The 27,621-nt window shown below is 42.1% G+C and overlaps 1 protein-coding gene and 1 long non-coding RNA gene across 2 annotated transcripts in view; both read right to left on the bottom strand.

Annotated features, from left to right (window-relative positions):
• Positions 1–19,861, bottom strand: part of LOC145441829 (eukaryotic translation initiation factor 4 gamma 3-like) — a 29,263-nt gene extending 9,402 nt beyond the window's left edge. The window contains exons 1-20 of the mRNA XM_080319771.1: positions 19,706–19,861; positions 19,456–19,576; positions 19,244–19,287; positions 17,596–17,612; positions 17,270–17,395; positions 15,667–15,768; positions 15,539–15,611; positions 9,540–9,631; positions 9,386–9,478; positions 8,878–9,024; positions 8,756–8,815; positions 8,591–8,653; positions 7,786–7,995; positions 5,952–6,809; positions 3,804–3,875; positions 3,567–3,633; positions 3,381–3,511; positions 2,509–2,628; positions 2,278–2,430; positions 221–583 (exon numbers count right to left, since the gene is read on the bottom strand). Of these exons, the coding sequence (XP_080175897.1) occupies positions 221–583; positions 2,278–2,430; positions 2,509–2,628; positions 3,381–3,511; positions 3,567–3,633; positions 3,804–3,875; positions 5,952–6,809; positions 7,786–7,995; positions 8,591–8,653; positions 8,756–8,815; positions 8,878–9,024; positions 9,386–9,478; positions 9,540–9,631; positions 15,539–15,611; positions 15,667–15,768; positions 17,270–17,395; positions 17,596–17,612; positions 19,244–19,287; positions 19,456–19,511 (2,847 nt within the window). The 5' untranslated portion in view covers positions 19,512–19,576; positions 19,706–19,861. The remainder of the gene's footprint in view (positions 1–220; positions 584–2,277; positions 2,431–2,508; positions 2,629–3,380; positions 3,512–3,566; positions 3,634–3,803; positions 3,876–5,951; positions 6,810–7,785; positions 7,996–8,590; positions 8,654–8,755; positions 8,816–8,877; positions 9,025–9,385; positions 9,479–9,539; positions 9,632–15,538; positions 15,612–15,666; positions 15,769–17,269; positions 17,396–17,595; positions 17,613–19,243; positions 19,288–19,455; positions 19,577–19,705) is intronic.
• Positions 19,862–21,972: 2,111 nt separating this feature from the next.
• On the bottom strand, positions 21,973–22,653 carry LOC145440127 (uncharacterized). Its single transcript, XR_013915433.1, has 2 exons — positions 22,406–22,653; positions 21,973–22,125 (listed from the first exon to the last, which is right to left on the bottom strand). It is a non-coding gene; the product is annotated as an uncharacterized LOC145440127 (long non-coding RNA).
• Between the last annotated feature and the right edge of the window lie 4,968 nt (positions 22,654–27,621).

The following is a 27,621-nucleotide window of genomic DNA, read 5'->3' as shown; positions in this document are numbered from 1 at the left end:
AGAAAGAAAGTTACTGCTAAAAACATTAACAGGCTGTTGAATTATAATATAATTATAATTTTTTTTGTATTTATATATTTTGGTGGAACCAAATAAATTCTCTCTCTCTCAAACTACGATATCTTATTTGGAACCCAATTTTGTCGTAGTAACGATAATGTCCAATCACCTTGCCCATCGAATACCAAGAACATAGCAAGAATCGAAAATCCACACAAACCTGGTCGGTGTTGGCCTCCATTTTCGTTTTTAACTCGAGAAGATGTTCGCGGTCGGACTTGTCCCGTTCGAATTCCTTCTGGCACTTGGTCAGGATGAGCTTCCGAAACTCGACCGGGCCCGCGGGGCTCTGCTGGTCGGGGATCTCCTCCGGGGTGACGCGAATCTGCGTCATCTGCCGGCACATGTTTGCATAGGCTTCCGAGAAGTTGGGCTCGTCGATGGCCTTCTCAAAAATCAGGTCGATCGTGCCTCTGAGCTTTCTCTCCGTGTCGATCTTCAAAGCCAGCACTTGCTGCATGAGGTCTTTGAAGGTCGACGGCGTGACTTTGTTTAGGATCACCCTGACGTCGCGCATGATACCCTGAGCAGAAAAGCGTATCGTGAACAACACAAAATACATGCAACTACAGAGATACAAAGCAAATCACCGTACAAAACGAAGCAGAAATTGTAAATTTGAGTCAATATATACCCGGTCGGTAGCTATATTATAATTCTGATCTTATTTGGAAAAACTGAAATCAGGGTTGTAATGACTCGAGTCATGAATTTTTATTGACTCTACTTGACTCGAGTCATTTTTTTCAAATGCGTAAAAATGACTCAACTCGAGTTAATTTGTGTACTCGAGTCATTGTGCTTGTGCATGACTCGAATCAAGACATACTAGGTAGGCCAGCCGGGACAGACACTTGTAATTTTGAAGAATGGTAAAGTCACGAAACTATCGGTATTTCGTCCTGATACTCGGAAAATAGGGACAGAAACTGTTACGACCGAGGAAAATTACGATATTATGAATGCGAGCCATTCTATATCACTCGAGCAGAGTTGAACTACGTGGCTTGAACCGGACTGACCTCAAAACTGAACAGTGAACACCAAAACTGAACAGTGAACACAACGACTTGGACTCGACTTGACTCGAGTCAAAACTATGAAAGTGAGATTGACTTGCGACTCTGAACTTTGCGACTTGGTTACGACCCTCTAGTTGTACAGATATTGAAATACACCGCTATATATTTTTGGCTGGCACTCGTCAGGGGCAATCGTCAACAATGCAACACAATTTGAACTTGATTTTTTGTCGTTTAAATTCAATTTCCAAGTTTTGACAAATTCAGCAATTCCAATTCTATTTTAATTTTCAAAATATGTGTAGCTGCATTCCAATCCTAATAATCAGCATGACGCTCGAAAACCCCACATTGGAATGGACATTAACATCAACTAAGTCCAATGAAAGAAGCCCACAAAGATTCATTAACAACACACGAAAGTTCACACCCACACACAGGCGCGTAGCCAGAGGGGGGTTCTTTGGTGTCGATATCATCGGTTGGCCTACACAATCGCATCTGCAATAGGCCTAATACGAAAGATATATCATCGCTGGCCTAACTATCGCATCCCGGGCCTAGCATGGTTTGGCTCCTATCTCTCGATGGATTGGAGACAATGCCGTTAAGTGTATGCTGATTAGCGATTGTGATTAAAGAGTGACATCGCGAAACTGAATGACATCGAATGTCCGCAAACATGTGCGTCGCTAGCGAGCATGCATAATTGAATCCCGCCAATACTTACACATATCAATCAGAAGATGTGTGTCAAGGCTTGAGTTATAAAAGAGGACAGGTTTGAAGCACCTGAAATCGGCTACGTTATAGCAAATATTCCATAAAAACTCGTACATTTTGACTTGCGCAAATCGTCGCCGAGGCTACGTAAGACGCGTTGATAAGCTGCGTGTATCTAATTGATCGACGTGTTGATAAGCGCGGGTAATTAATTGTTCACGACAGATCAGGGAGTCGCTAATTAACAGCTCTTCCGGAATCGTCAACAAGCTTATTATACGCGTATAATCGTCAACACGAGGAGATTGTATGATCGTCATTTACGCACGTACTTAACCCTAATGAATTGATGCTATATTGGTAAATTCGAAAAAAAATCGAAACCCCGCCCATTCATTTCAAAACCCCATCCTCAATTTTCGGCTGGCTACGCGCCTGCCCACACACCCAAGTTTAAATCGACGGCACTCACCTGAGTATCCAATTCTTCCTGAGACAGTTTCAAATTAGTATTGCGCGCGACTGGTTTCCAAGCATTCGCCGTAGTCTTCAACTCCACGTCTCGGTCGATGGAAACAATCTTTTTCGCGGGCGGACGGATGTATCGTTGGTCTCTCGAATTTTGCTGCAATTCCACGAAAAAAACGGAGACACGTTCACAAATTACAAGCGACAGGTGAAAAAAATAAATCGCTATAATCACCCTTCCGTATTTTTGATTTCGAGGCGTGCGGGCGTGCGCGTGCGGCATGTAGCTGGGCGTGAAGTCGTGAGTGCTTCTTATCTCCATAGGCGGCATTGGACCGGTTTTTTGTTTATGTGGCTGGCGGAAAAAGCACATCAGTTGAATATGACACAAATATTACAATTCGACCGACTCGCTCGGGGTCCGGACTAATTGTAAGGGGTCTACGAAACACCAATGCTGAAACTACAAATAAAAATACATTTATTGTCTTTATACCACAGTTCACAACAGATAATCTGAAGATATCACAACAACATCAAAAAACAAAAAGTTTGTAGTGCCAAATTTTTTCCGCTCGAAGCTGTTCAGCTGACTCTCATCAGGAGCGAATGTGAGTAAATATGTGGTTAATCGAACTAAAATCGAAATTGAAGCAAATAAAGTGAACCAAATGAAATTCAGAATTGAAATCACTACAATTAAAATGAACGCACTTCTAAGCTGGTAATCAAGTTGTCAAGGACGATTTTTTTACCTAAAAGAAGGAAGATTATGACCGCCTGCAACGGCAGGGTATTTAAGTAGGCTACAAGATGTAAAATGTGAAATGACAAGTTCACCGCCATTGCAAACATCTGCGATACCAACGAAATACCGGTTGCAAAACATTTTGGACTTGTACACTGTACAGTTTTGACATTTTTTGACCTAACGCAACCCGTTTGACAAAATCTTCAGCATTTTTTTTAACGTGTCACGTCATGCCCTAGTCATCAGCTGCCCAAAATTTTGCAATTAGGTAGTCCAGGCGAACACATAAAACAACTTAAGGGTAGAGATGAAAAACGGTTAAGAACCCCCGAGGGTCAAAAAGGAATACAACCTACCTGTTCCAACACGCAATCGATGTTGGGCAGGTCCTTGGGTTTGGACAGCGACGACGGCCTGTATTGAAACTGCAGCAGAAAATTACTGTCGTACTGCCGTTTGCCCTGTTGATTGGCCGGGCTCCATTTGTCTGCGAAACGGGAATCATTGATATCGGCGCTCCACAGAAACGGCAGAGAACTTACCGTCGTCCGGGTACTTGATCTGCTTCCCGGATTTCGTCGATGAATCGCCGTTACTTTTATCAGAAGCCTGAACAAAAATATGCAGGGAGTGTAATGACGAGACATGTTTTGTTTATACCCGACCAGCAGCAAAATATGTCATTCGTTCGCTTGTTTTTTTCGAACAGCCCTACTGTACGGCTGCCAAAATATTCAGCCACCGCACAACGAAAGGACAGAGTCAGCTAGTCACATTACCTTATCCGCGACTGAATTTTCATTGGGCCGAGAGGCATCCCTTGCTTTACCGTTCGTTTCAGATTCGGATATCTAAAAAAATGTAGGCACGTCATGAAGCAGGCAATGGAACAAAACGCAGCCGAGGTATGGTTTCGAGTCCCAAAATTACAAGCCCCTGCCGCCTAATCTATCGGCGAGAACTACAGTTTCGACACATATTTCCCAGCGTTCAATATTTCTGCAAAGACACGATCTACCGCAGCATTTTTCACAAAGTGCACGAAACAAGGACCGTAACTTTCTTCTATGTAACAAGAACAATCCAAACTTTCCACGTGATCAATGCTCTTACGACGTCGTAAGTGCTGGGCACAAAGATTTGAGCACACAATCCCAATTGAGCATAACGCGAAACCAACAGGCAATATATCGTTGAATTGAGAATTTCAACGCCTAACCACCCACGCCACGCAGCTAGACAAGAGCAAGGCAACCGAACGTCTGTATAATCAAGCAGACGAGATAACCTTGTAAAAATGTACATGTTTTGGTTACTTCCTTTCTGAGTCCTTACCCAGTGCGAATAAGTATGGGCTATTCACTTCTTTCAAACAAGCCATGAGTGGCTGCTTTTGCTCAACTAATTCGATTGATACTATCAATACATGGTTAATCGTAACAATTCGAGTGGTGGGAGACGACTTTTTCGAGTAATTGATTTGTTTACAGTAGGGTTGGGACTTCGGGATCGAATTTGAAATCCCGGGATCGGGATTTCCCGGGATTTTCGCTTCTCAATCCCGGGATTAGCAAAATAGTAAAATACGCTTAATACAAGCTACATAAACAACATTTATTCCTTGTAATATTGACTCAAAACACGAGAGCATCAAGAGCAGTGATTCCCAACCGCGGCTCCAAGGTAGTCTTCTTGCGGCTCTGAGTGACCTCTAAATATGCCACAAGAATATAATGGACGTCAGTTGTTGTTTGCTTCTATAAATAGGCAATTTAATAGGCAGTAGGCAATTTTTGTATATGAATGCTGAAATGAGGAATATTAGATATCTCTCAAGCCGTCCAAGGCCGCTTCTGAAATCAGAGGAACAGAATTCTTGCAGACTAGCGTCAAACGCACTGAGGAATACCCGTCAGACAACGACATATCTTGAGTTCTGCTGCTCGTAGACCTTTATATAACGTCTTTTGAAGAGTAAATTACGACACAATTTCACTAACATTAAAATAACGGCTCATAGTCCAATATAAATTGAAATAAGTCCAATATTTTCAATAGAATAATCCTCCGCAAACTTGTGTATCAAGTGCTGGAATGTATGAAGAGTTATCACATAACGACGAAATAGTATGTTACGTAATGATATGCATTTTCAATTTATTTCAATGTATAGCAATCTGCGTCTACCAATGCTAAAATAACAGATATACAATCTGCAGAAGTCTATGTGCATTGTGCATATGCATGCTTTTGAGTTTGCTAGATGGTGGGACTCAGAGGTAGGTTATTACCTACCTTTAGAATTTTCGTTATCAGTGTATAGTCTAATCGGGTGTTTTAATGTGGCTCCGACATTCAAATTGGTTAGGAACCACTGATCAAGAGTATCATCGCTTAGACGGTTTCGTAATTTGTTGGCGAAATATCCTTAAAATATAGGTGGGGGCGCCAGACGTAGGCCATTTTCGAAATGGGGCGCTGCAGGGACGTAAGGTCAAGAAACAATGTTTTAGACAACCTGTCTAGTTTTTGACACTGCTTTATTACCAAAAATGACACATGACGCTACGTAAGCCTTGGTAGATGCTGTTCACAAATCCCGGGATTTCATTGGGGTTAATCCCGGGATCGGGATTGCTTCAAATCCCGGGATCAGGATTTCCCGGGGTCCCAACGCTAGTTTACAGGCCTCTTCGCTAAGTCTATTATCAACTTAAATAATTTCTCTGCACTAAAAAAAAAAGAAACATATTCGAACTTTCTGTACCATCACAGTCATTACATCACTATTCTAATACTCGATTCGGAATGGAGTTGCTCAGATACTCAAGTTTACCCGACCCTAGTGTCGACAAGCGATGCTCGAATACTATTTACTCAAAGCCTAGTGCTCAAATCGGAATAGAACAGGACACCACAACACAAACCTTAGGCAGAGGGGTCGGGTCCTGAACCGGCTTTTTCGGGGGCTCGGACTCGATCGAGGTATCCGGCGAGACGCCGTTCACCGCCACGCGTTCCGGAGACTTCTGCTCCACCGGGACAGTCTTTGTTTCGGACGGCTTTGCCGCGTCTGCCGGGACGGACACGTCTCCGTTAGGCTTTGGCTTCTCGACGACGGGAGGGTCCGCTTTCGGGGGCGTCACAGGTGTTTCTTTATCGAGTACGGGCTCAGTGTTTTTTAATTCTATTTTCTCGATCGCGGGGACTGTTTTCGCAGAGGGAATCGGGGTCAGGTCCTCCGCCTTCGTTTCCGGGGCTGGCCCGGAATCAACGTCCACCTGATCAGCGTCATCCACGATTTCTGCGACACGACTGGGTTCTGATATTTTCTCGTTTACCACAAGGGGTTCCGGTTTTTCACACTCTAACCGTATGGCTGTGTCCTCTGTTTCTGGTGCCTGTTTCGAGTCCTGGGGTTTAGGAGTGGCGACTACAGTCTCGACCGGACCGTCCCCGGCAGAGACACTGTCTGCATTTGAAACCACAGACGTTTTTACCGCAGGTGCCTCGGCTGCTTTCGAAGCTATTTCCGGCACTTTAGCTATGTCGGGGTCCGGTATTACCGGCCCCTTATCCACCGTCTCTAACGTAACTGACGGCTGTTCTGGAGTATGTCCCACGCTCGCTTCGACAACGGGCTGTTCGGGTGCCGCGTGCGGTGGCGGCGGTTTGGCTATTTGGACCAGTCCGGGCGTCAGTACGTTGTGAGCGTGCGGGGTATACGCGTGGGCGTTTTCTGGAATGTTCGGAGGGATTGCTTGCGGAGTCTGAGACGTGAATTGCTGTAAAAACAACATTGAGGTTAGCAAAACGATAGCTGAAAAAGGGTTTGGATCGTCACATACGATAAAACGTAGGATCCACTGACACGTGACAATTTATTCAGTGCAAAAATTATTGTGCGCGAAACAATAAATATGTATTGTTAATTTATCCACTGACTGTTGAGAAATGACTATTCAGTAGTGAATGTCAGTCGGAGAGAGAGCAAGAGAGAGAGAGAGAGAGAGAGAGTTATTTTCGCCTGCACCATCCAGATGCTTTGACGATCTAGATGCAATACGACCTCTAAGTAAGGTCATCTAGTCTGCACCACCAATTTTTCTCCTCCATACTATACGTGGATGCTGAGCGCCTTGCAAGATAGCCGCGGATACCAGTCTTTGGTCTGACCCACCCGGGGATTGAACTCACGACCTACCGATGAAGAAGCCAAGCGTATCACCATTACACTATCGCGCTCGGTAGTATGGTGAATCAAATTCGAAATGTAGATTCTATTTTGTCTCCGATGTTATGATAACGAAAATAAGCAAACAAACACAGTTGGATATGGTAGTGCACAATGCTAATGTTATCGTTTTCGGTTACTTACAACGGAATGTCCTCATCTTAACGTTTTGTTTGATGCTTACTGTTACGGCGTACGTAACGTACCACACTACTGACTACCGGAGTTGTTTGCTTTCGTTATTATTATGTCACAGACACAAATATCTCCTACAATGTGAATTTGATTTGTGGCATCACCGACTTCCGCGACTAATTAGAGTCAGTTGAAAAGCCTTTAATGAACAAATTATCGTTATGAAGTTATTGTTTCATGTAATTCTAAAGTTCTGTACCACAAATGGACACGGCTGTGGATTTCAGAATGACGTATATTGTAGAAAACATGCATGAGATCAAACAATGTGTTCCCCGTTCCCAGTCAAGGCCACTTCACTCGCATTATCCTTGCACACAAAACCCAATTACCTGTTGCTCGTTAGGTAACTGATAAGGTTGCTGCACAGGTCGCTGTTGCGGCATTGTCATGTGGGTAACGCGGCCCTGCGGCGGCGGCTGATTGACAGTCTCAGGCATGAAGTGGCCAGGCTGCATAATCGTTGGTCTGGGCGACGCAGCAGGTACATATGGGGGGGCGTACGTCGGCACAGCTAGATTGGGAGAGCCCACAAGCTGTTCCTGACAAATAGACAACGACAAGTTCAAATCGGATATTCCCTATGTTTTCCAGCCGACACGTTATATTTTTACTCCCGCAATCATCAGAAATGGTATGCACTTTCATGGGGTGAACAGAAAATTTTTTGTTATTTATTTTTACATAATAAATAGTAACTTACTTCTCCTGTAGCAATGCGTCTTCTGGTTGGAATTGTACCAAATTTGGTGTGTAGGCATAAATTAGGTAACCTAACAATTTTATCAAGTAGAGAGAAAAAAAAGTCATTTTTGAAGACCCCCATTGCATACAAACAAGGATTTTATCTAACCAGAAGACAACGAGGATGTGATTACTGATGGCATTTTAAAACAGTTTCGTAAACGGGATCCAATTGCGCCTGGGTGACAGTAATCACTTCCTGTGTTCAGTCATCATTTACCTAATTTCGCAAACTTTGTTACAGGCTACATGTCGATGGCAAACCCTGCTTATGCGCCAAGTTATCTTCAATAGATATTAAAAAACTTCTTGCACAAATCGCAGGAATCCAATTAAATGGACACCTGCCTTAATAATGAAACGAAACCCGACTGTGAATCAAAAGCTTCCTACCTGTTGGAATATATGGTTGCTGACAGGTGCCGAAGGTATTTCGACTGCAACACCGAGATTCATCTGAAACACCACAGTTTCCGAGTTGAACACACGACATTGCAATGGTAAAAACAGCAAGAGATATCAACACCGGGATTAGAATATTATGAGAATATCAAGTACCTTGGCTGTCCCGGCAGCTGCAGCCACTTGCGCAGCAAACTTGGCAGCGACATCACCAGTCTGTTAGTAATCATAGCCGAGTTAGTCCAGTCAAGTATACGCGATACAAATTTCCCACTTACTATCGGGGGAGTTCCAGTAACGCTCGAACGTCCAGAGGGGGGTGTGGACGTCGAATCCTGCCGGGTGTTCATAATGTCGTTCGTGATGTCTTGATTCGTAGATGGGTCGACAATTTTGATTATTCTTTTTTCTCTCTTTCCCGAACCCTTCGCAGCATAAAGTGAAAAAAGTGACGCACCGCACCAAAAATACGCATTGCCCGAGGAATATCCAAATTTTAGACCCTTCATAGTTGCAATTTTACTTCTCTTGATGGATGATCTCAGTGGCAATTGCAAACTTCACTCATCCCCATAAGTTGAAAATATTTTACAAGTTGAAATTTGCAGAGGTAACAAATCAATACCGTAAATCGAGCGGTCCAAATTGAACACTAAAAAATAGGCTTTCATCGCTAGTACAGTGGTGGATATGCATGTTACAATCGAAAAATCATAACTCAAACCGGTACAAGGTCACACTACAGGACAGAAGCGGGACAAAAACAACATCACTGTATCAACAAACCTGAGCCATAGGCTGCGGCTGCATCATTTGGTTCGGAAGAGACACTTGTGACATCTGAGACGGATGCTGACTGGGCGGTGGACCTTGCGTATACTAACAACGAGAAAACAGGATCGAGTAACTTCAAGTAATCACAAACAACATGATCACATACTTGAGCTGGGAATCCGGGCTGTGTATGTGTATACATGGGGCCAGGCTGCTGCATTGTAGGGTGTGGATTTGGCATCATCGGGTACTGTTGGACTGTGTATTGAACAAGATAATTATTATTCATCCGATACCAACTTGTGTAGGTGAAAAATAAAGTGCTAGCAAACAATTGAACTACAACCCATACCAACAAGTGGGATGTACAATGTACATCTCTGTCTGAATCGCAAATCCAGATACTTACAATAACTGTTTTAGCACATATGCTGGTTGTATGATAAAAACTGTGCTCTTACTACAACCTAATTGTGCATTTGTATATATTTGTCTGATCGGCATCTACAGATACTAACCGTGGTGATCCATGTATGTGCGTGGGTAAAAATGAGAATAATTCATCTCGGATTACTCAAGTATTAGATCAAATATACTTCAACTTGTAGCAAACACCTTCAACTTGTCAACGCCATCCTGAATTATAGGCCTATAGAATGGAGAGTTAACTGTCACAGATAAAGAAGTGTTATTTTCCAGAATGCATTCAATTACTAATGATGCTACATTAAAAGAACAATAATGTAGGTAATCCTCAATAAGGCTATCTTATTGGCTTGTCAATCTCCTGTTTACGCATTCCACCAATCACACTCCCTAATTAGGACTGTGCTAAATCAGGTAAAAGATTGACAAAACACAGCAAAACTGATTTACCTCTCTTAGGCAGGAGCTTTGTAGAGGTTCATTACCGCCCTAACACACCACCGGCATTTTTACTAACAAGTATAGGCTAAAATCAACAAGCCAAGAACTGCACTGTGTCCTGTCTCAAGGGAGGCTAAAACAGTTGTCTATATAGGGTAGGTACAAACCAGCAAGGCTTCACGTTAATCTGAAGTGCGCTTGAGAGCACTAATGCTAGGTGATCTGAACGTTGCTCGATTATATTTCGACACCTGCGCTTTCGTGCAGACGAAAGCCGTAACAAGCGGAGACGGCCGAAAGCGCCAGCGTGAGTACCATGGCTACCCGTATTTTACGGAATTAAAGCTAAAAAATCCCGTGTATAACTAATCGGTATGGCATTTAGTTTGAATCAATGTTGCCGCGGGCGACATAATAACAAGATAAAAGCGAAAACACAGCTTCCGCGTGTAACAGCAGCGTATTTCGTGTAAAGCGACATTCCGGAGAGCACTTCGTAATCTCACTCCAAACAAGCAAACGCGCAGTGTCGCGAAAGAGCAAGCGTGTAGGGTATTGCGTAATAATGGTTTTGACGCGCGGTCACCCGAGCGCGTCTTTCGGCTAAAACCGAGATAAGTTTCCCAGACATACTCGATCGAGTAAACAAATCGCGCTAGTACACAACGGAAGTGGAAACCAATCGCTATCCCAGCTTTGCTCTTGTCAAGTGTAATTCAAATGTAAGTTCAGAAACACGTGGTGTCAAATCGGGGTAATATTATCGCATCATGAAACATGACAGATTTTGCGCTAACTACAACCCGTGTGTTGCATTATACATCATGTGTCTTCATTGAATGAATATAATAAACCAAGTGATTATGATAATGATCCCTGTGGCTGATTACTACACGAAAAATCGCAGCTACAGGGTAAGGATGAGTAAAGCGACGGGCACTTCGTAAAGTGAGATGGAATCTCGCGCTTCTGAAGCGCAGTTCAAAGTCCGCAGCCATATCGGATTGACCCAAATAACCAGAGCGAGGCGTCGGAACTGAAATGCAGCGTGAAGCGCGCGCGGAATGCTGTCTCGCCGATTAATATACTATTTTTGTGTATCCAAGACAGGAAAACTTCTCGGGTTTGAAGCTTCCGTAGAAGAGACACACCCGTTATACCAATCATTCGGTGAAAAATTGTTTTTCCCTTAGGGTTCGAAGTGTCCGAAGAAGAGACGCCAGGCTGATCAGTGATCAATCAATCATTCGGTGAAAAATGGTAACAGAAGGCCAAGTGAAGACTGAATAACAGTCACTGACCGCTTAGCGCAGGTCGTACTTGTGTTTTCATGCGCGAGTTCAGCAATATCATCGTGTTTACCTCGTGACTGTGACGTCAACTCGATTCTCGGGACATTACCCGTGGCTTTTCGAGGCATTCGATCGCGTTTCAATGGAATCGCGGTCTCGACGAGCTGGCCGTTACATAATCGACGGAAAACGCCATATGGTATTGCGGCGGCCGATCAGCTGATGTCCGCATGAAAAAAAGCTGAGAAAAGCTTCGGCCAAAGGGAACAAAGACGGCAGCGTCCAACTGTCCACCAAACGTCAGCTTTCAGACCGGCGTTTCTTCGTCATAATATTTATTGCTGGGAACGCAGGAGATAGAAATAACAGCTGGCACGAAATCCAGAGCAAGCGCTTAAGACATGCTGAAAACATATTTTGGCCACACAGACACTCGTTCAAACTTCAGTCATTCGATACGAGTGCTATCCGAGGTAGAAGGGCAAAATCTGACCACGACCAATTGACCACAAGCTGTATACTCAATGTTGACAATCATTCACCAAGTGGTTCCCAGGTGTCTGTTCGCAGTTGACTGTGTCTTTTTAGAGGATGTTTTGAAGTGATGAAAATTGAATAGAACAAAGTTGGTTTTAGAATCAAACAAAAACTAATCTGCCACCCTTCTTACCACTTCGCTGACAACTTTTGATATAAGCTACAGCTTCTTAAACCCTTACTGTCCAATATACCATGCCATGAATGCATGGGAACTGCTCAGTAACTCATTTCCCTCCATCATTTTCTTGAAGAAATTATCCCAGATATTACTGTCAATTACGCTACTCCAACGCTAATGTCTGGGAAGTCTCACATTACTGACTGACTGACGTGACCGCAAGTCACCAAGATCAAGAAATCTACCAGTGTTTTGTCCAGTATATTTCTACTGAAATTTCCTACACTGAAAAATCGGCCAGGTAACTTTATACCAGACATTCCAGCTTCCATTGTCATCCAGGAACTACTGTCATTGAAATGCAGTTACATACAGTCGACTATGCCAGAATCACATGAAATCACTACGCTCTGCGGAAGGAATTCAAGCTGTATCAGTATTTCTTGAGCAAAAAACAGTTCTTTAACACCTGATGGTTTGTATTCCAATTCCCTCTGTTCAATCGCTTTGGCCCAATTTTTGACAAGGGCAACTTAGTCATCTTGTCCTGTCATTAACATGATTAAATAAGCACGTTCATAACTCATTGACCTATATTTTCACTCTGACACTTCACAAATTGTGAAGGATCGAGATTTGTCTCAAAATACTGGCACAACTGAAGTTGACGAGAAGGAAAAGAGTTTATTTTTGCCTGCACAATCAAGGAGCTTGGGCAAAGGAGCTACAAGAAACCACAAGTTTATCGAGCCACCGCCAACATTTGAAAAACTGAACAACCATATGGTCAGATTGTGTATTTAAAAGCTAGAAGATGCTGTAGATAAATTCATGTATGAAAATGATAAAATGATCAAGGAGCAAGAGACATCTTACCAAAATCATGTTCATGTACTGAGATTGGGGCATTGAAATGACAGCAATGTAGCATTTCCGTGGAATACGAGTCGAAATCAATAATAGTACTGCAGCTTTGTGAACTAGTGCAACACCTCACTCCCCATATATCAACATCATCCCATAAAGATAAAAATCATGCTAGGCTCTTGCTGCGTCCTGTTATGTTTTAATACTTGGTCGTGTTCTACAGCACAATCGACAGTCTACCCAGCTACATTGTCTAAAAATACGAGCGGGGCCTACGATACGAGCCTAATATATAAGCTGGCAATGTGCCAGTAATATAGTGATCATTTTATCAATGCTCTGATACGAGATGCTAAATAAGTCAAAAGTGTCACAAGTAGAGCCCGACCGATATTGGATTTTTGGGCCGATACCGATAAAACCGATATCTAACATCTTCCCCGATAACACCGATATATTCAGCCGATATTCAAATAAAGGGGAATCTACCTCAAAAGGTGCATTTTCAAAACTTCAGAGCATTTATTTCAACAACTTTACAGCCATTGCCATACTTGAACATGAAATAGACTAGAAAGGATGCATCTGGGCACTTTGAAATTGTAAGCTGTACGAAATCTAGCAATATTCCCAGTCTAGCGGTCAAGAATTATAGTTCACCGACTTCCTACCATCATGTTGTGACGTCACGAAAATAGCCGATATTTTATCAGCTCCAATGCCCGATACCGATAAGTCTTTCAAAGTGTAATATCGACTTGATATTATCGGCGAACCGATAATCGGTCGGGCTCCAGTCACAAGTCGCTTTCATTTAGAGCAGTGGTTCCCAACGTGGCGGTCTAGGGGGCGAAAATAGCAAAGGGGGCGATAGGGGGGCGAAGACGCGTCAAAACGGCTTACCTTTTTTTTAGTGAACCCACGTAGATTTAGTTACAAAAGTGTCAAATTCGACATCGAGCCGATAAGTTGACCATTTTTTTTAGTCAATCCGCCGGTGATTAGTTTGTATGCTCATTTTTCGGTACACAAAATTTGGGGGGCGATGATCGGTGTTGAGCTTGAAAAGGGGGCGATGGGCCGAAAAAGGTTGGAAACCACTGATTTAGAGTAAAGTAGGAGTACAAATCTATTTTTCCACACTCGAATGCTGAATAGAGTTATTCACCAGGGTTCATCGATACAATTTTGCATGCCATTCTCGTTCAGAAGTATAATCAGTTAATCACCGTCTCAAATCACATCCATGAATTACTGATTGAATAACAATGGCAATAATTCTAGGGACACAAATAACATGGTAAAAAACCTCAAGAAAGATCACCTGATCACAATGCCCAAATGCCACGAACACACCCCATAATACATGACGCATCACTCAGACATGATTTATAGGCAACCAAAGAGAAAATGCTAGTGCAGCACAGTAGGCCCCCTACAAGCTGATAATGCTAAGCCATATGCAGCTGAGCCAGGTTAATAGTTCACACCCTGTCGCCGGATGACAACAAAAACAATTTGGACAAGATCAATACAACCCCTAGGACGATCAACGATGTACAAATAACAGGCATCCTGAACTAATGGGCAGTCAGTAAATGTTCTATACCTCACAATTTCCTACATCTTTACCCCTATATTCGACAAAGTGACTCAAAGATCAACTAGTTTATATTAGAGTGAACTATGGTGGGCGCTCTAGAGCAAATGCACGTTTGCTGCAGAACATTCTACGATAAGAAAACGATTCACCTACAGGTACAAGAAATATCAGCTTACACTCAATTCTCGTAGCAACCGATTAAAGACCAACATTTTAACAACATGAGTGTGGAGTAGTTTTCAGCGGAGTGCAATAAACAGTATGACCAATATGTGTTTACCGTGCATTAACTTTCTAAAGGCGTTTTTACTCGCATGTTACCCTTAATAATAGGAATGACCAGTTGCCCACTGGACTTAATTTAGTCTTTGGAAGTATACATGGAGCAAGTCCGTAGCACCAATGTCAATTAGTTGTTATTACATGAATTGTCTAAATTCCTTCATGTCGGACAGTCTAATTGACCTGTGGAGACACGGGAATACCTAAATAAGGTCTGCCAGTAAAAGAATTTTGTCAAGTACTAGTCTATATTGTCCCTGTGTCGGTGACGGTAAACTACACGAATACACGGCCCTACTATAAGCATAGTAGTCAATTAGTCAACATAACGACATTCACTGGTGAATAATAATGCAACAGCAGTAACCAACTGTTACTAAAAACATTCTTAACCTCCATGAACTACCGGTGCCAATGCATTGATGAGAAGAACTTTACAACACTTACAAAAGTAAAGATTAGAATTAGACTCCTAAAAATTCAAGTGTATGCTAAGTCCTGTGGCAATATGGATATTTACTTCTAACAGAGATTTTGTGTGACGAGGGACAGCTTTTGGGCCTATACTCAAAATTGAAGTCAGGTGATATACTCACGAGTCTGTGGAGACTGATGATGATAATATTGTTGACTGGGTACGGGCGGAGGTACATTTTGATATCCACGTGACTGGAAAAGAGTAGAATTTCAAAATAAGTTTGATATATTCCTAAGATAGACCCACCATCATCTGCGGGGGGTAGTACAGTTGACTGCTGCGAATCGGCATATTTCCAGGACCTCTTGGCCGTTGCCCACCGTTCATATAGAACTGCTGCTGTGGTGGCTGAAAAGGCATAGAAGTTTCGAAACCAACTTTTCACGCCCACAAAACAGGGACATCATGATCTACGCATACAACTGCAACACTTTGCATTAATAACATCTATGCACGTCTGCAGCTCTGATATTATACACTGAAACGCACAAAAAAACATACCAACTTTGGTTCAGAACCCGATATGAAACATACATGGTGAATAACTATCGCCACCATTAATTCCCCAATGCTCCATATCAGCGGTGTTGGACAAGGTACTGAGTACATGCTGTTACATTGCAAACCTCTTACTCAATAGACTATATGACCGACGGGGATACCGCAAAACAACATTTAACAAACACACAGTACTCCATGCATTTTGTGCGCCGAATAAATCACCTGGCCGACTGCGTGTCTGGTGTTTGGGCATTGATGCTGCCAAACGCACGGATTTGGATAGAAGTGGAGAGAGACATTGTCTGGATAGACACTATCCTCCATCTCGGTAAGCGTAATCAACAGAAAAATGTAAATATCAGTGTGAATTCCAAGACCGCAGGGATGGTTGGATTAAAATTCAAGACAAACTTGAACAGCTGCTTAGTAATATAGATGGGTCTCCCTTTCATAAATGAAATTTTGAACAGAGGCCAGATACCTAACATTGATCGAGAAGGCCCATCAGCATCATATCACAATCATAAACTGGTTCGATATCTATTACAATTATTTGAAATTGGTAAGTTCATTATTAAATGTCATTCAGTCGTGAGTATACATATTAAAGGGGCACTGCGCTCTAAAAATGATGTGGTCTCAAATTGAAGGTAAAAACGAACAAAAATTTTTGGACGCGGCCATTTCCTTCAGAAAGCCACCGTAATGGAGCTGCAATTTATTGAAATTTCTACAAGACCAGCTGCCGCGGCTGCTTAGCCCGTTACATGGCGCGATATCTTCACCGTCGCACTTGCTCGACGCGATTAGGCAGTCACGCAGAGAACGAATTTTAGATAGTTGTCAGCCGATGTTATGAAGGAAATGTGTCTAAGTTTCGTTCTCTGCGTGACTGCCTTATTACGTCGAGCAATTGCGACGATGAAGACATCGTGCCATGTAACGGGTTAAGCAGTCGCGGCAGCTGGTCTTGTAGAAATTTCAATAAATTGCAGCTCCATTACGGTGGCGTTCTGAAGGAAATGGCTGCGGCCAAAAATTTTTGTTCGTTTTTACCTTCAATTTGAGACCACATCATTTTTAGAGCGCAGTGCCCCTTTAAGTTTTACATACAGTAGTTGTAAGAGTCGTTATCAACCACGAACACCAGTGATATATTTTGGTTGATTGATATGTCTTTCAAGTAAGACTAACATTCATATCCAATTGCCCATAATTGGATTAATAATTTACGCTTTTGTCGACTAGCGACAACATTTCGCAATACATAACTTCAAAACGTATGTTATTTCGCTTTTCTTGCACCTTTCTGACAATGGAAATAGGGATGCTGGTAGTCTAAAGCAACACTCACCATTCCCATCATTGGTGGGGTACTAGAGACCCCTGGCCCTTTGTACATCTCATGCGTGGCAGGTTGGTAGAACTGCTGCTGATGAAGAGGCGATGAGGATGGCGGGACAGTGTGCCTTGGCTGAAACGAGATATATCAAAAACATCATTACTTATATCTCTTCGCAGAATGTATGGTTGATAAATCGGAATTCATCCAATACCACACAGCATACAAAGATGCAGATAGAAGATTTCAGGTACGCAAGGCTATTATAATTTCCTATCAATATCGTGCTAATATTCACGAAGTACGAAAATTTAATTTGAACTTGAACTCACCGAGAACGCCGGGTTAGCTGAGAAAGTAAAATCGACAAGATTTAAATTATTGCATCACAAAATAATATCACAGCAGGCTACATGCAAATTATTATAAAATGCACAGCAACTAAATGGCATCAAATTTGCTGCACTACAAAAGAAAATTAGACAAATTTGGTCTCTCTCATCGATTTTTCATAAAAAAAGTCTCAAGACCAATTAGTCTTATCAAGTACTTTGTCTCAAAAGTAAGGCCTAAATTGATCGATAATCAAACCATAAAAAAACATCAAAAATTGTCTTAATAAGCTAGTTGTGTCTTGTGTTCTTGTCTCATGACAACTTTCCGACCTTATTTTCAAGACCAGGGGCCACGATGTTTCTTGAAAGCAGAGCATAATTTGTCTTAAAAACAAGACTAAAAAAGCATCAAAAATTGTCCCAATAAGCTATAGTTAGGTCTTGTGTTCTTGTCTTATGACAACTTTCTGGTCTGATTTTCAAGACCAGAGACCGCGATGTTTCTTGGTTATAGCGTTACGGTCAAGATTTGATTGCTGAGGCAGAACAGGTCAGGTGCAGTACTTAGGCTAACATCATTTCACACCGATGATGCTTGTGAGTGGATTTTAGAGAACTCAAAAAGTGGTATGCTATTTCTGAGCAACGTTCTTTGCCTGAAGATAAGTTACAGCAGGTACTGTTCCTTTCCAAATCGATCAGCGTCAATAAACAATTGTGTTAATTTTCTTCAGAGTTATCCCCGATTATTATTCAAGCATAATCACGTGATGTGTTATATACCGATAGTTCCCAGATTTAAAAAAACATGTCCTGTAATCCGCTATGGAATCTCCGTCCTTTTCTTGAAATAAATCCCGCGTGATAGGAGCTTTTTTCGCGTGACAGAGCCAACTTTGCGGCGTGACAAGCAAGGTTACCGATTTCAAATGACTGTGCTAAGCCAGTGACAAGAGATCAGATACTAATGGTTAGCAACTGGCAAGGTGCAAGTACTTTACCAACAGACAGTAACCAACAGATCCTGGCTTAAGGTTTAGGTCAAAACATTATATACCACATACTAACTGGAATATAGCATTTGGGGTGGCTGAGAACATTGACTTTTTTTCAATTTTTTTTTCTTTTTTTTTAAATTAAAATCAACGACCCGTGACAGCGTGCAACTGGCGACCCAGTCGGCGTGATCCTGCGTGCCGTGGACACCGATTCCATACTGGCCTGTAATGAAGCTTACCGGTATTCAATATCGTTATGCTAACCAAGTATGGCACAACATTACATCAAACAGCATATTATACTATATTTCTGTACTATAGATTTAAAACCTCTCAAATGCAATTTTTTTCTAAACTGCTGTAGAGTGCAGAGAGCAGAGCTGAGTGCGCGAGACGTGTCAGTGAGCTGTTGAGTTGAGGCTGATGGCTGACGTTGTTTTCGGGTTAATGCTTACTAAGCCGCTTAGAGCAACAATGCACTAACATAATACCAGGGCAGAGGTGAGGTTTGCAATGAATATACAAGTGTATGTGATACTGAGAAGCAAGAACTGATGGTCACAGTCGAAGATGACAATTTGTCATTTGTTTATTTGCTGATAAATCCAACCAAATAATTAAATTTAATGCATACAATAAATACTCACGGCTGAACTGGTGTGGCTGAGGGTTTCCGAATCTTTGTGGGATGCTGAATATCACAATGAATTAAGGAAATTGACGGTCAGATTTCAAAATTAAAATAATCACCACCGAATATCAACTATATATTTCAAGCAATAATTAAGTCCGTTTTATTGGACATAGATGCAGTGAGTATAAGATACAACCTAACGCTAGACGTTGTTTCGAAGGATACGGTTGGGATTGTGACTGCGGAAATTGCCCTCTCAACACTCTTGGTTGTGTAGTCATAGCTTGAAAATATGACGAACGGTGTCAGGTCCTTCAGAGGACTTGATATTCCGTTTAGTTCCTTCCTGGGTACCGAAAACATAACAAACAATAAATATAAACCTTCTTTTCTTTTATTAACCACTGTCACCTACAATATAAAGCCATATTTAATCTGATCTCGAAGGATATAAAATCCATATTCTAAAACTCACCTTCGCGAGCAGTTCGCATGAAGGAGCTATGCGTGCCTATACGTCACAGACGCTTGCGCAACCCGGCACCGGAAGGCGTTCCCAGAGCAATGGCTCCTTTACCTTCTCGAAAACTCAGAAAAACTCTTGCAATATGCTCTGGTTACAATAAGTTATGTCGCGATATTGATATTTCATGTGATGGTAACCAGCAATTTATATCGATGGATGTTATAAAACTGAAGTCACTTCATCATATAATTTTTTCTTTCATTCTTTCTTCGTTTAGTAATATTTTCATCAATATTAATAATATTTTCACCGAGCGAGATAGTGTAATGGTTATGCGTCCGGCTTCTCGAGCGGTAGGTCGTTGGTTCGATCCCCGGCCGGGTCATACCAAAGACTCGAAAAATGGTATCCGCAGCTATCCTGCTAGGCGCTCAGCAACCACGGATAGCATGGAGGAGAAAAAAAACGGGGGCGCAGACTAGATGACCTCATGGGGCCGTATCGCAACTCCGTCGCCAAAGCATCTCGATGGTGCAGGCGAGAAAGAATATCATATCTCTCTCTCTCTCTCTCATCAGCTCAAAACACGACAAGATCGCGATTGGTTGAGCAAAGTGGCTTTGGGTTGGAGTGGAAACGAATTTCAATCAAATGCCCACATTTTAACACTGATGAAATTGAAAGAGTAACATGTAAGATATAAGACATGCACAGTGCGCACTTGAAGAAAATTAACATCAGAAACCACAAAATGGTCAAGTAGGCCTTAGATTAAGGCTATGCTGTATAATGTATGTCGGCAAATCACAGGCTGTAATATAGCAACGCAATAACATAATAGTCTTGGCAATAAGCGAGGGTAGCCCTACAAATGCGTCGCGACTTGACTCCAGACAAGTTGAGCAGGGCGTGAATCTGATCCCACGTTTTCATAGTAATGCAAGATTGTAGCAGTGTTGGGATCAAGTCGTTTCCTTCGAGTCACGAGTTATCTCGAGTCATTGCACATTTTGACTCGAGTCAAGTCAATCGATTTTCGAAGGTGACTCGAGTCAAGTCGAGTCGCTCGTTTTTTTTTTAGAAGTGACTCGAGTCAAGTCAAGACAAGTCAAGTCACAATTAAAGTCAAACTGAATTTTCGAAGTATGAGTGATCAATGTGATCATTCAAAGTCATTACACTTTGCTAGCTATATGTTCAAGACAGATTAATTGGCCATTTATCTTGAATCAAATAAGGATGATGATGATGATGACACAATGCAAAAATGCGTTTTATCGCTCACGACCATGTAGAACTGCTAATATAATACGTCAGTAACTGTTATAGCTAGGCCTACATCGCGGGTGTCAAACATACGGCACGCGAAGCAATTAATTATGAATATAAATTGAAAAATGTGTGCACATTTCTCGAATTTGAAGTAAGAAATATGCTTCAAATAAATATTCCTTCGAGATAGCAAATGACATGAGACATGACATGTTCATTAGGGCTGTTTGAAAATACTTTCTTTTTTCCGGATTACAGCCATTCACTGAGAGAGAGAGAGAGAGAGAGAGAGAGAGAGATGATTTACTTTTACGCCTGCACCATCGAGATGCTTTGACGACGGAGTTGCGATACGGCCCCATGTGGTCATCTAGTCTACGCCCCCGTTTTTTTCTCCTCCATGCTATCCGTGATTGCTGAGCGCTATAGCTGCGGATACCGATTTTCGCGTCTTTGGTATGACCCGGCCGGGGATCGAACCCACGACCTACCGCTCGAGAAGCCGGACGCATAACCATTACACTATGTCGCTCGGTTCACTGATCCACTGATTAGATTGTCAGGTTACCCTAAAAAACGCTCCGCACCAAATTTGGTTCAATTCTAGCTAGTTTAACTCTTTCGACGCCGCGTATCCCCATATGTTCGCTAGAGATTGTCTTCAAAACGCCGCGTATCCCCATATGTTCGCTAAATCGAGAGAGCGTATTTTTGTCTCGAAAATCTGACATGCCGTTTTGCGTCCATGGCAGTCGGGGCATTGTGCGGTAATGAATTCAAAATTCAAGACTTGCTACTAAGAAACAATTTTGCTGGATTACCTGTACGGAATAGTAACTTTATTTGATATATATTTCCACGACGGTAATGATTTTCAACAGATGCCAATACCTAAAGACATTTTACATCATTATCACCAATCTTTAGCGACACAACGCGCGTTAAGTTAATATACGGATCTACTGAAGCCACCAAGTCAGTACATGTACTGCGACAACACAGACTTCACACCAATATATACGTATTTATTCAAGTTTTTCAAACGTAAAATTGCATCGGGAGATGACGAGGACTCAACGGAGACAAATAATGATGTTTTTGTGCAGATCGCTGCTTGTAATCGTACACAAATGGGCTCCGTCGGTATGTTACTGCGCCTGAAAAACAAACTTGAGTACCGGTACTAGCAGAAGTCAAATTTTCGAGCCATTATTGCGGATTTGACGTCACAATGATAACCTTGAAGCATCGACGGCCGAAGATCATGTCGGCAGCAGTATTTCACGACGGTTCTGAACCTCAGCATTGCCATTGAAAAGGAATTAACGATTTAAGGATAATATATTATCAATATATAATATAATAAGAATATTCTGTGAAATTTACAACGTCACAGCTAATCTATAAGTACCATAGAAACACCAACAAAATCCATACCTTGGCAGCAGCGCGCCTGAAATCAGCCAAACTTCAGTTCGTACCGAAGCCTGTCCTAGCAACACGACAGGATCAATCAAGGCACGTTACGCATCATTAGATAGATATCGTTCGCGGCTACAATACGGACGTAGGTACGTCTTGGTAGCTAAGGTAGCGACGAAGTTACGATCGGTTGAAATTGGGGTTATTTGGTGAAAATAGCGGCGTTTTGAAGACAATCGTCAAATTTAGCTCGGCGTCGAAAGAGTTAAGATTCCGTAGATCCAATTAAAAATTTTAATTTATTAGAGAGAAAAAAAATCAAATTTTTCTGTCAACCCCGTGAAATTGTTGAGCTGTCTTCGAAGACGAGTTGAACAGCCCTAATGTTCATAGGCCACTTAACCACCCGACAGCGGAGTTGTGATTTTTATAGTCAGCATCGTCAGAAGCAATTCGCTGACATTGACACCCAATTCCGAGAATGCGAAAAAGTGCATATATATATTGAGTTAGGAGTTGGTAATATTTTAGAATCATTTGACTGGTGCGGCCCGCGAGTGATCTGAATATTTGAATTCGGCCCGCGACGTCATTTTAGTTTGACAACTCTTAGCTACATGTTTTTTTCATTCTGTTATTATCAGCCAAAATAGAGGATCGAATACGAAGCCTCGAGAAGTTGCAAGAAATTGATATCGTACAATACACTATAACCATCTATACACAACCGCGAGAATATAAAACGCATAAAATATTCGTACGATTCATGAGGGTTGACAAAGGTGAGCGCTGTGCAACGTAAGGACAGAGCCGTCTAGTAAACAGCGATAGCCTACGTTCCTATTATATAAATTTACTACTACTGTACTGTTACGACAACGCCAGCTGTGAATATTTCATTTGCGGTCAGTTTATCATCATCATCATCATCATCATCATCATCATCATTGATTTATTAGCAATTTTTATCAGTTCAATACACCCCAAATATGTGATACAATGAAAAGATAGGAAGGTGTCGAAGCGGCTTGGAGTAGTCTATGGAATCAGGCACCCACCTTGGCCTGGGCGATGTGAATAGACGAGACATGCATGCACACTGAATGAAAAGTAAAAGAAGATAGAATAGAAAAAGCAAGCGAGAAAAAGTGGGTGACATAACATAACATAACATTGTTGGGTTATATTTTTCATCTGAACAGTCACACACAATGTACTAATGCGATAAGACACAAAGCGATGTCATGAACAGATAGGAGGATGTCGAACGACACGCATCAGTAGCGATCCTTTACTTTAACATCCACCTATAGATAACTAACCTACGGATAGATAGCCAACAGCCGTCGTCACGCTTGCTTGCTCGGAGGAAAATACTGCTCAGCAATCTGAACTCAACGTAATTGCCAATCCCATAGCTGACGGCCCGAGCGCTCAAATTGAATAAAGTTGATCTTATTTGAACGCTACTGTCGCACTGATTCCGAAAATATACATTCAAATCCGATCGGGGCAATGGAACCGCCTCGAAATACACCTCAAAGTCTGAAAATTGGCATTGTTCTGAACAATCGAGGACACGCAAGGGTTATTGTTATGGTCATTGTGGTGCGTCCATGCAATTGTCTGGAACAATGCCGATTTTCAGACTTTGAACGCTATTTCGGGCTGGTTCTTTTGCCTTGATGAAAGTTTAATGTATATTTTCGGAATCAGTGCGACAGTAGCTTTCTAATAAGATCAACTGTGTTAAATTTGAGCGCTCGGGTCGTCAGCTATGGGATTGGCAATTACGTTGAGTTCCGATTGCTGAGCAGTATTTTCCTCCGAGCAAGCAAGCGTGACGACGGCTGTTGGCTATCTATCCGTAGGTTAGTTATCTATAATCCACCTCGGCCTAGAGTGCCCGTATGTCACAGTTCTTTTCGATGTTGATCTTATTTGAAGCCGCAGCCCTTTCTACTAGTTCTTTCCATTCCTTGTGAGTGCTTTCTTTCGTCGGGTCTTTTACTGGGCTTTTTTGTCGCCGTAAGAACGGCAACGGCGGGGGAAGAGGAGCCCAGATAAACCTCCGGCGGGAATCGAACCCAGTCCGTCAGATTGGTGGGCGCTTATCGTAACCACTACACCAGTGGTTCTCAACGTTTTTGTCTTCGCGGACTCCTTTCGGGCCGTCACGGATTCCGCGGACCCCCAGGAAGTTTCAGGTCAAATTTAGCTCAATTATCGTGCAATCGTCATCTGTCTCGTGCATATGATAACTATAAGCTTAGTGATAACCATAGCAACAAAATGACTTTTCTTGAAAATAAGATCATACTATTCATATAAAAATTGGGTTGACTGTTATTATTTCAAAGCGAATTCTGCAACTGCATTACTTGAAATACGTGGTCGTGTCTTGAAAATCCGCTCCTGCGATTGATATGAACGAGTGCCGAAAATCCATTTCCACCAAATTTACTGGGGCCAGAAATTTTCGCACCCTAATGTTCATCAAATGCAATCTAACAGTTTCCGAGCAAGTGAAAATGTAAATGCGAACCAAAATGTTGTATTTCGTAGTTATTATATATTTCGTATTTCCTTTTGCATTCATTTTAATTTGACACATCTTATCGGCAGGGGAGATAGTGTAGTGGTTACGATAAGCGCCCAGCACGAAGGCGAACCGCGTTCGATTCCCGTCGGAGGTTTATCTGGGCTCCTCTTCCCCTGCCGTTGCCGTTCTTACGGCGACAAAAACGCCCAGAAAAAGAACCGACGAAAGAAAGCACTCACAATGAATGGAAAAAAACTAGTAGAAAGCAGGGCTTTGGAGCAGCCGTAAATTTTAACTGCTCCAGCTCCGGCTCCGGAGCTCTCTTCTATCATACATTAGCTCCGGCTCCAGCTCCGGAGCCGCATTATAACCACTGCTCCGGCTCCAGCTCCGGCTCCGGCTCTAAAATTATCGAATGGTCCTGTCTATATCAGGGGTGGCCCGCAAATGTGGCCCGCAAGAGGGTTTAGCGTGGCCCACGAGGTAATGTCCTATTATATTATCAAAAATGAATTGCTCAGATTGTGAACTTGCAATGCCAACCAAAAATTATAATTCTGGCTGCAACACTTGGGATGTTGATGACTAAAATATCAGTTCGGACGCATTGGCAGATCCAGGGTCCAGTCACATTTTGAGTAAATCGTCGTACATTACAATAAACTAAAATAGAAGCAAAAGTTTTCTTCACGCTTTGCGTGTTTAATTGTCACACGATTTCTTGCTTGGTAGCCTACCCCCTACTGAAAATGAAAAAACGCCTAATTTACCCGATTGAGTCTAACTGTATTCACAATTACGGAATTACTTCATACTGAATACTTGTCAATTGTCGACAACATCATAGTTGCACTAGAACGCTATTTACTCCATGCCATTGCTGTGCACAGCATTAAAATTCAGGCCTGGTGTTCAATTATGATAAATCAGCAGATGTGGTTGTTGCATTTAAAATAGCATCTTATGAAATAGGTCGGAGCCGGAGCTACTCCTCAAATAACGGGCTCCAGCTCCGGCTCCGGCTCCGGCTAAATTTTATGTAGAGCTCCGGCTCCGGCTCCAGCTCCGGTGAAAACACTCGGCTCCGGGGCTCCGGCTCCGGGCTCCGGCTCCGGCTCCGGCTCCAAAGCCCTGGTAGAAAGGGCCGCGGCTTCAAACAGATCAACATCGAAAAAGAACTGTGACATCGGGCACTCTAGGCTTTTTGTGGATGTTAGAGTAAAGTATCGCTACTGATGCGTCTACGTTCCTAGACATCGCATTGTGTCTTATCGCATTGTACATTGTGTGTGACTTGTTCAGATAAAAATATAACCCAACCATGTTATGTTATCATCCTTATCGCTGACGCCTTACCAATTACATTTCATTATCCTCATTCGTCAGCTCTGAGTAGCCTAATCGCTTGATTACATTTCATTGACTGTACTGTAGCTTATTCTCTGTTAGTCGCTCAAACTTTTGGTTGTTAGCAGTCGCTTGAAACATTATTCTGTGTTTGTAGTTTTCAGTAGGCCTACTCATGATTAGGAATAGTTCGAACACGTTCGAGTTTTTTTTTTTAATTAAAGGGTATTCTACGTATCATGAATGAAACATGAATACTGGGTAGCTCTACCGAATCAGTTACATATTTAACAGTAATTGTAATTGTAATTGTAATTGTAATTGTAATTATTACATGTTTAACAGTAATTGTAATTGTAATTCGATATTTTTAGCATTGCGTAATTGTAATGTGATTGAAACATGCAAGGGAGTAATTGTAATTGAACTGAATTATTGTAATTGATCAAACTCTATTACACACTGAATGAAAGTAGAATGACAAGCGATAAAATCAGGTGCCAATAGTGACAGAAGGCGAGATCGATATGCCAGGTCGTGGCCCGGTAAATGGTGAGGGCTAACTAGTATTCATTCAGTAGAAATTGCTTGTATTTCGACTTGAATGTGAACAATGAACATGCTCGACGACGATCCTTGAAAATGCTTCGCGGACCCCGGTTGAGAACCACTCCTGCAGGCCAAGATGGGTGTCTGATTAAAAGACCCTACTCCAAGTCGTTTCGGCACCCCATATCTTTTCATTCGATCGCAATTGTGGTGTTTGATTTGATAAAAAATTTAAAGAAATGATGACGATGATATCGAAATCTTGTAGTGTATTGATTTGATGACATATTTTATGATGATGATGATAAAGATGATGATCAGATGCCATTTTAGGCGATGCGTTTTCAACGGACGTTTCAGACATGCCCCGTCCACACGTACGTGTCCGACGGTCGGACCAGTGGTCTGCAGCATGGCATTGGTCTCGTCAAACGATAGATAGAATAATCAAACACTAGCAGTCCAGAGGTGGTTAGTAACGGAGTAGCCTACTTCTACTTTTTGAAGTAATCAGGAATTTTTCCTCTACTTCTTGTACTTACTCAAGTAGATCTTTTTTTCGCTACTTCTACTTGGTAATATTTTGTGAACTACTTACTTACTTTTCGCTATTTTCAGTTTGTCAAGTAGAAGTAGTTTAACCCCAATAAGAAAGATAGCCTAAGGAATTTAGGGGCTGTTTTCACGTATTGTCAACATTTAATTTTCAGAAAAGCCATGCGTAATACCCAGAATTTTCGTTGCGCTTCGCGCACAGTAGATATCCCAGCTAGCACGCCCACTTGGTATCCAG

This window comes from Botryllus schlosseri, chromosome 6 (assembly GCF_051294905.1).
Source record: "Botryllus schlosseri isolate E-star chromosome 6, Bs_hap1, whole genome shotgun sequence".
Classification (NCBI taxonomy): Eukaryota; Metazoa; Chordata; class Ascidiacea; order Stolidobranchia; family Styelidae; genus Botryllus; species Botryllus schlosseri.
Note: the sequence above shows the minus strand (reverse complement) of the source record. Positions and strands in the feature narration are given on the sequence as shown.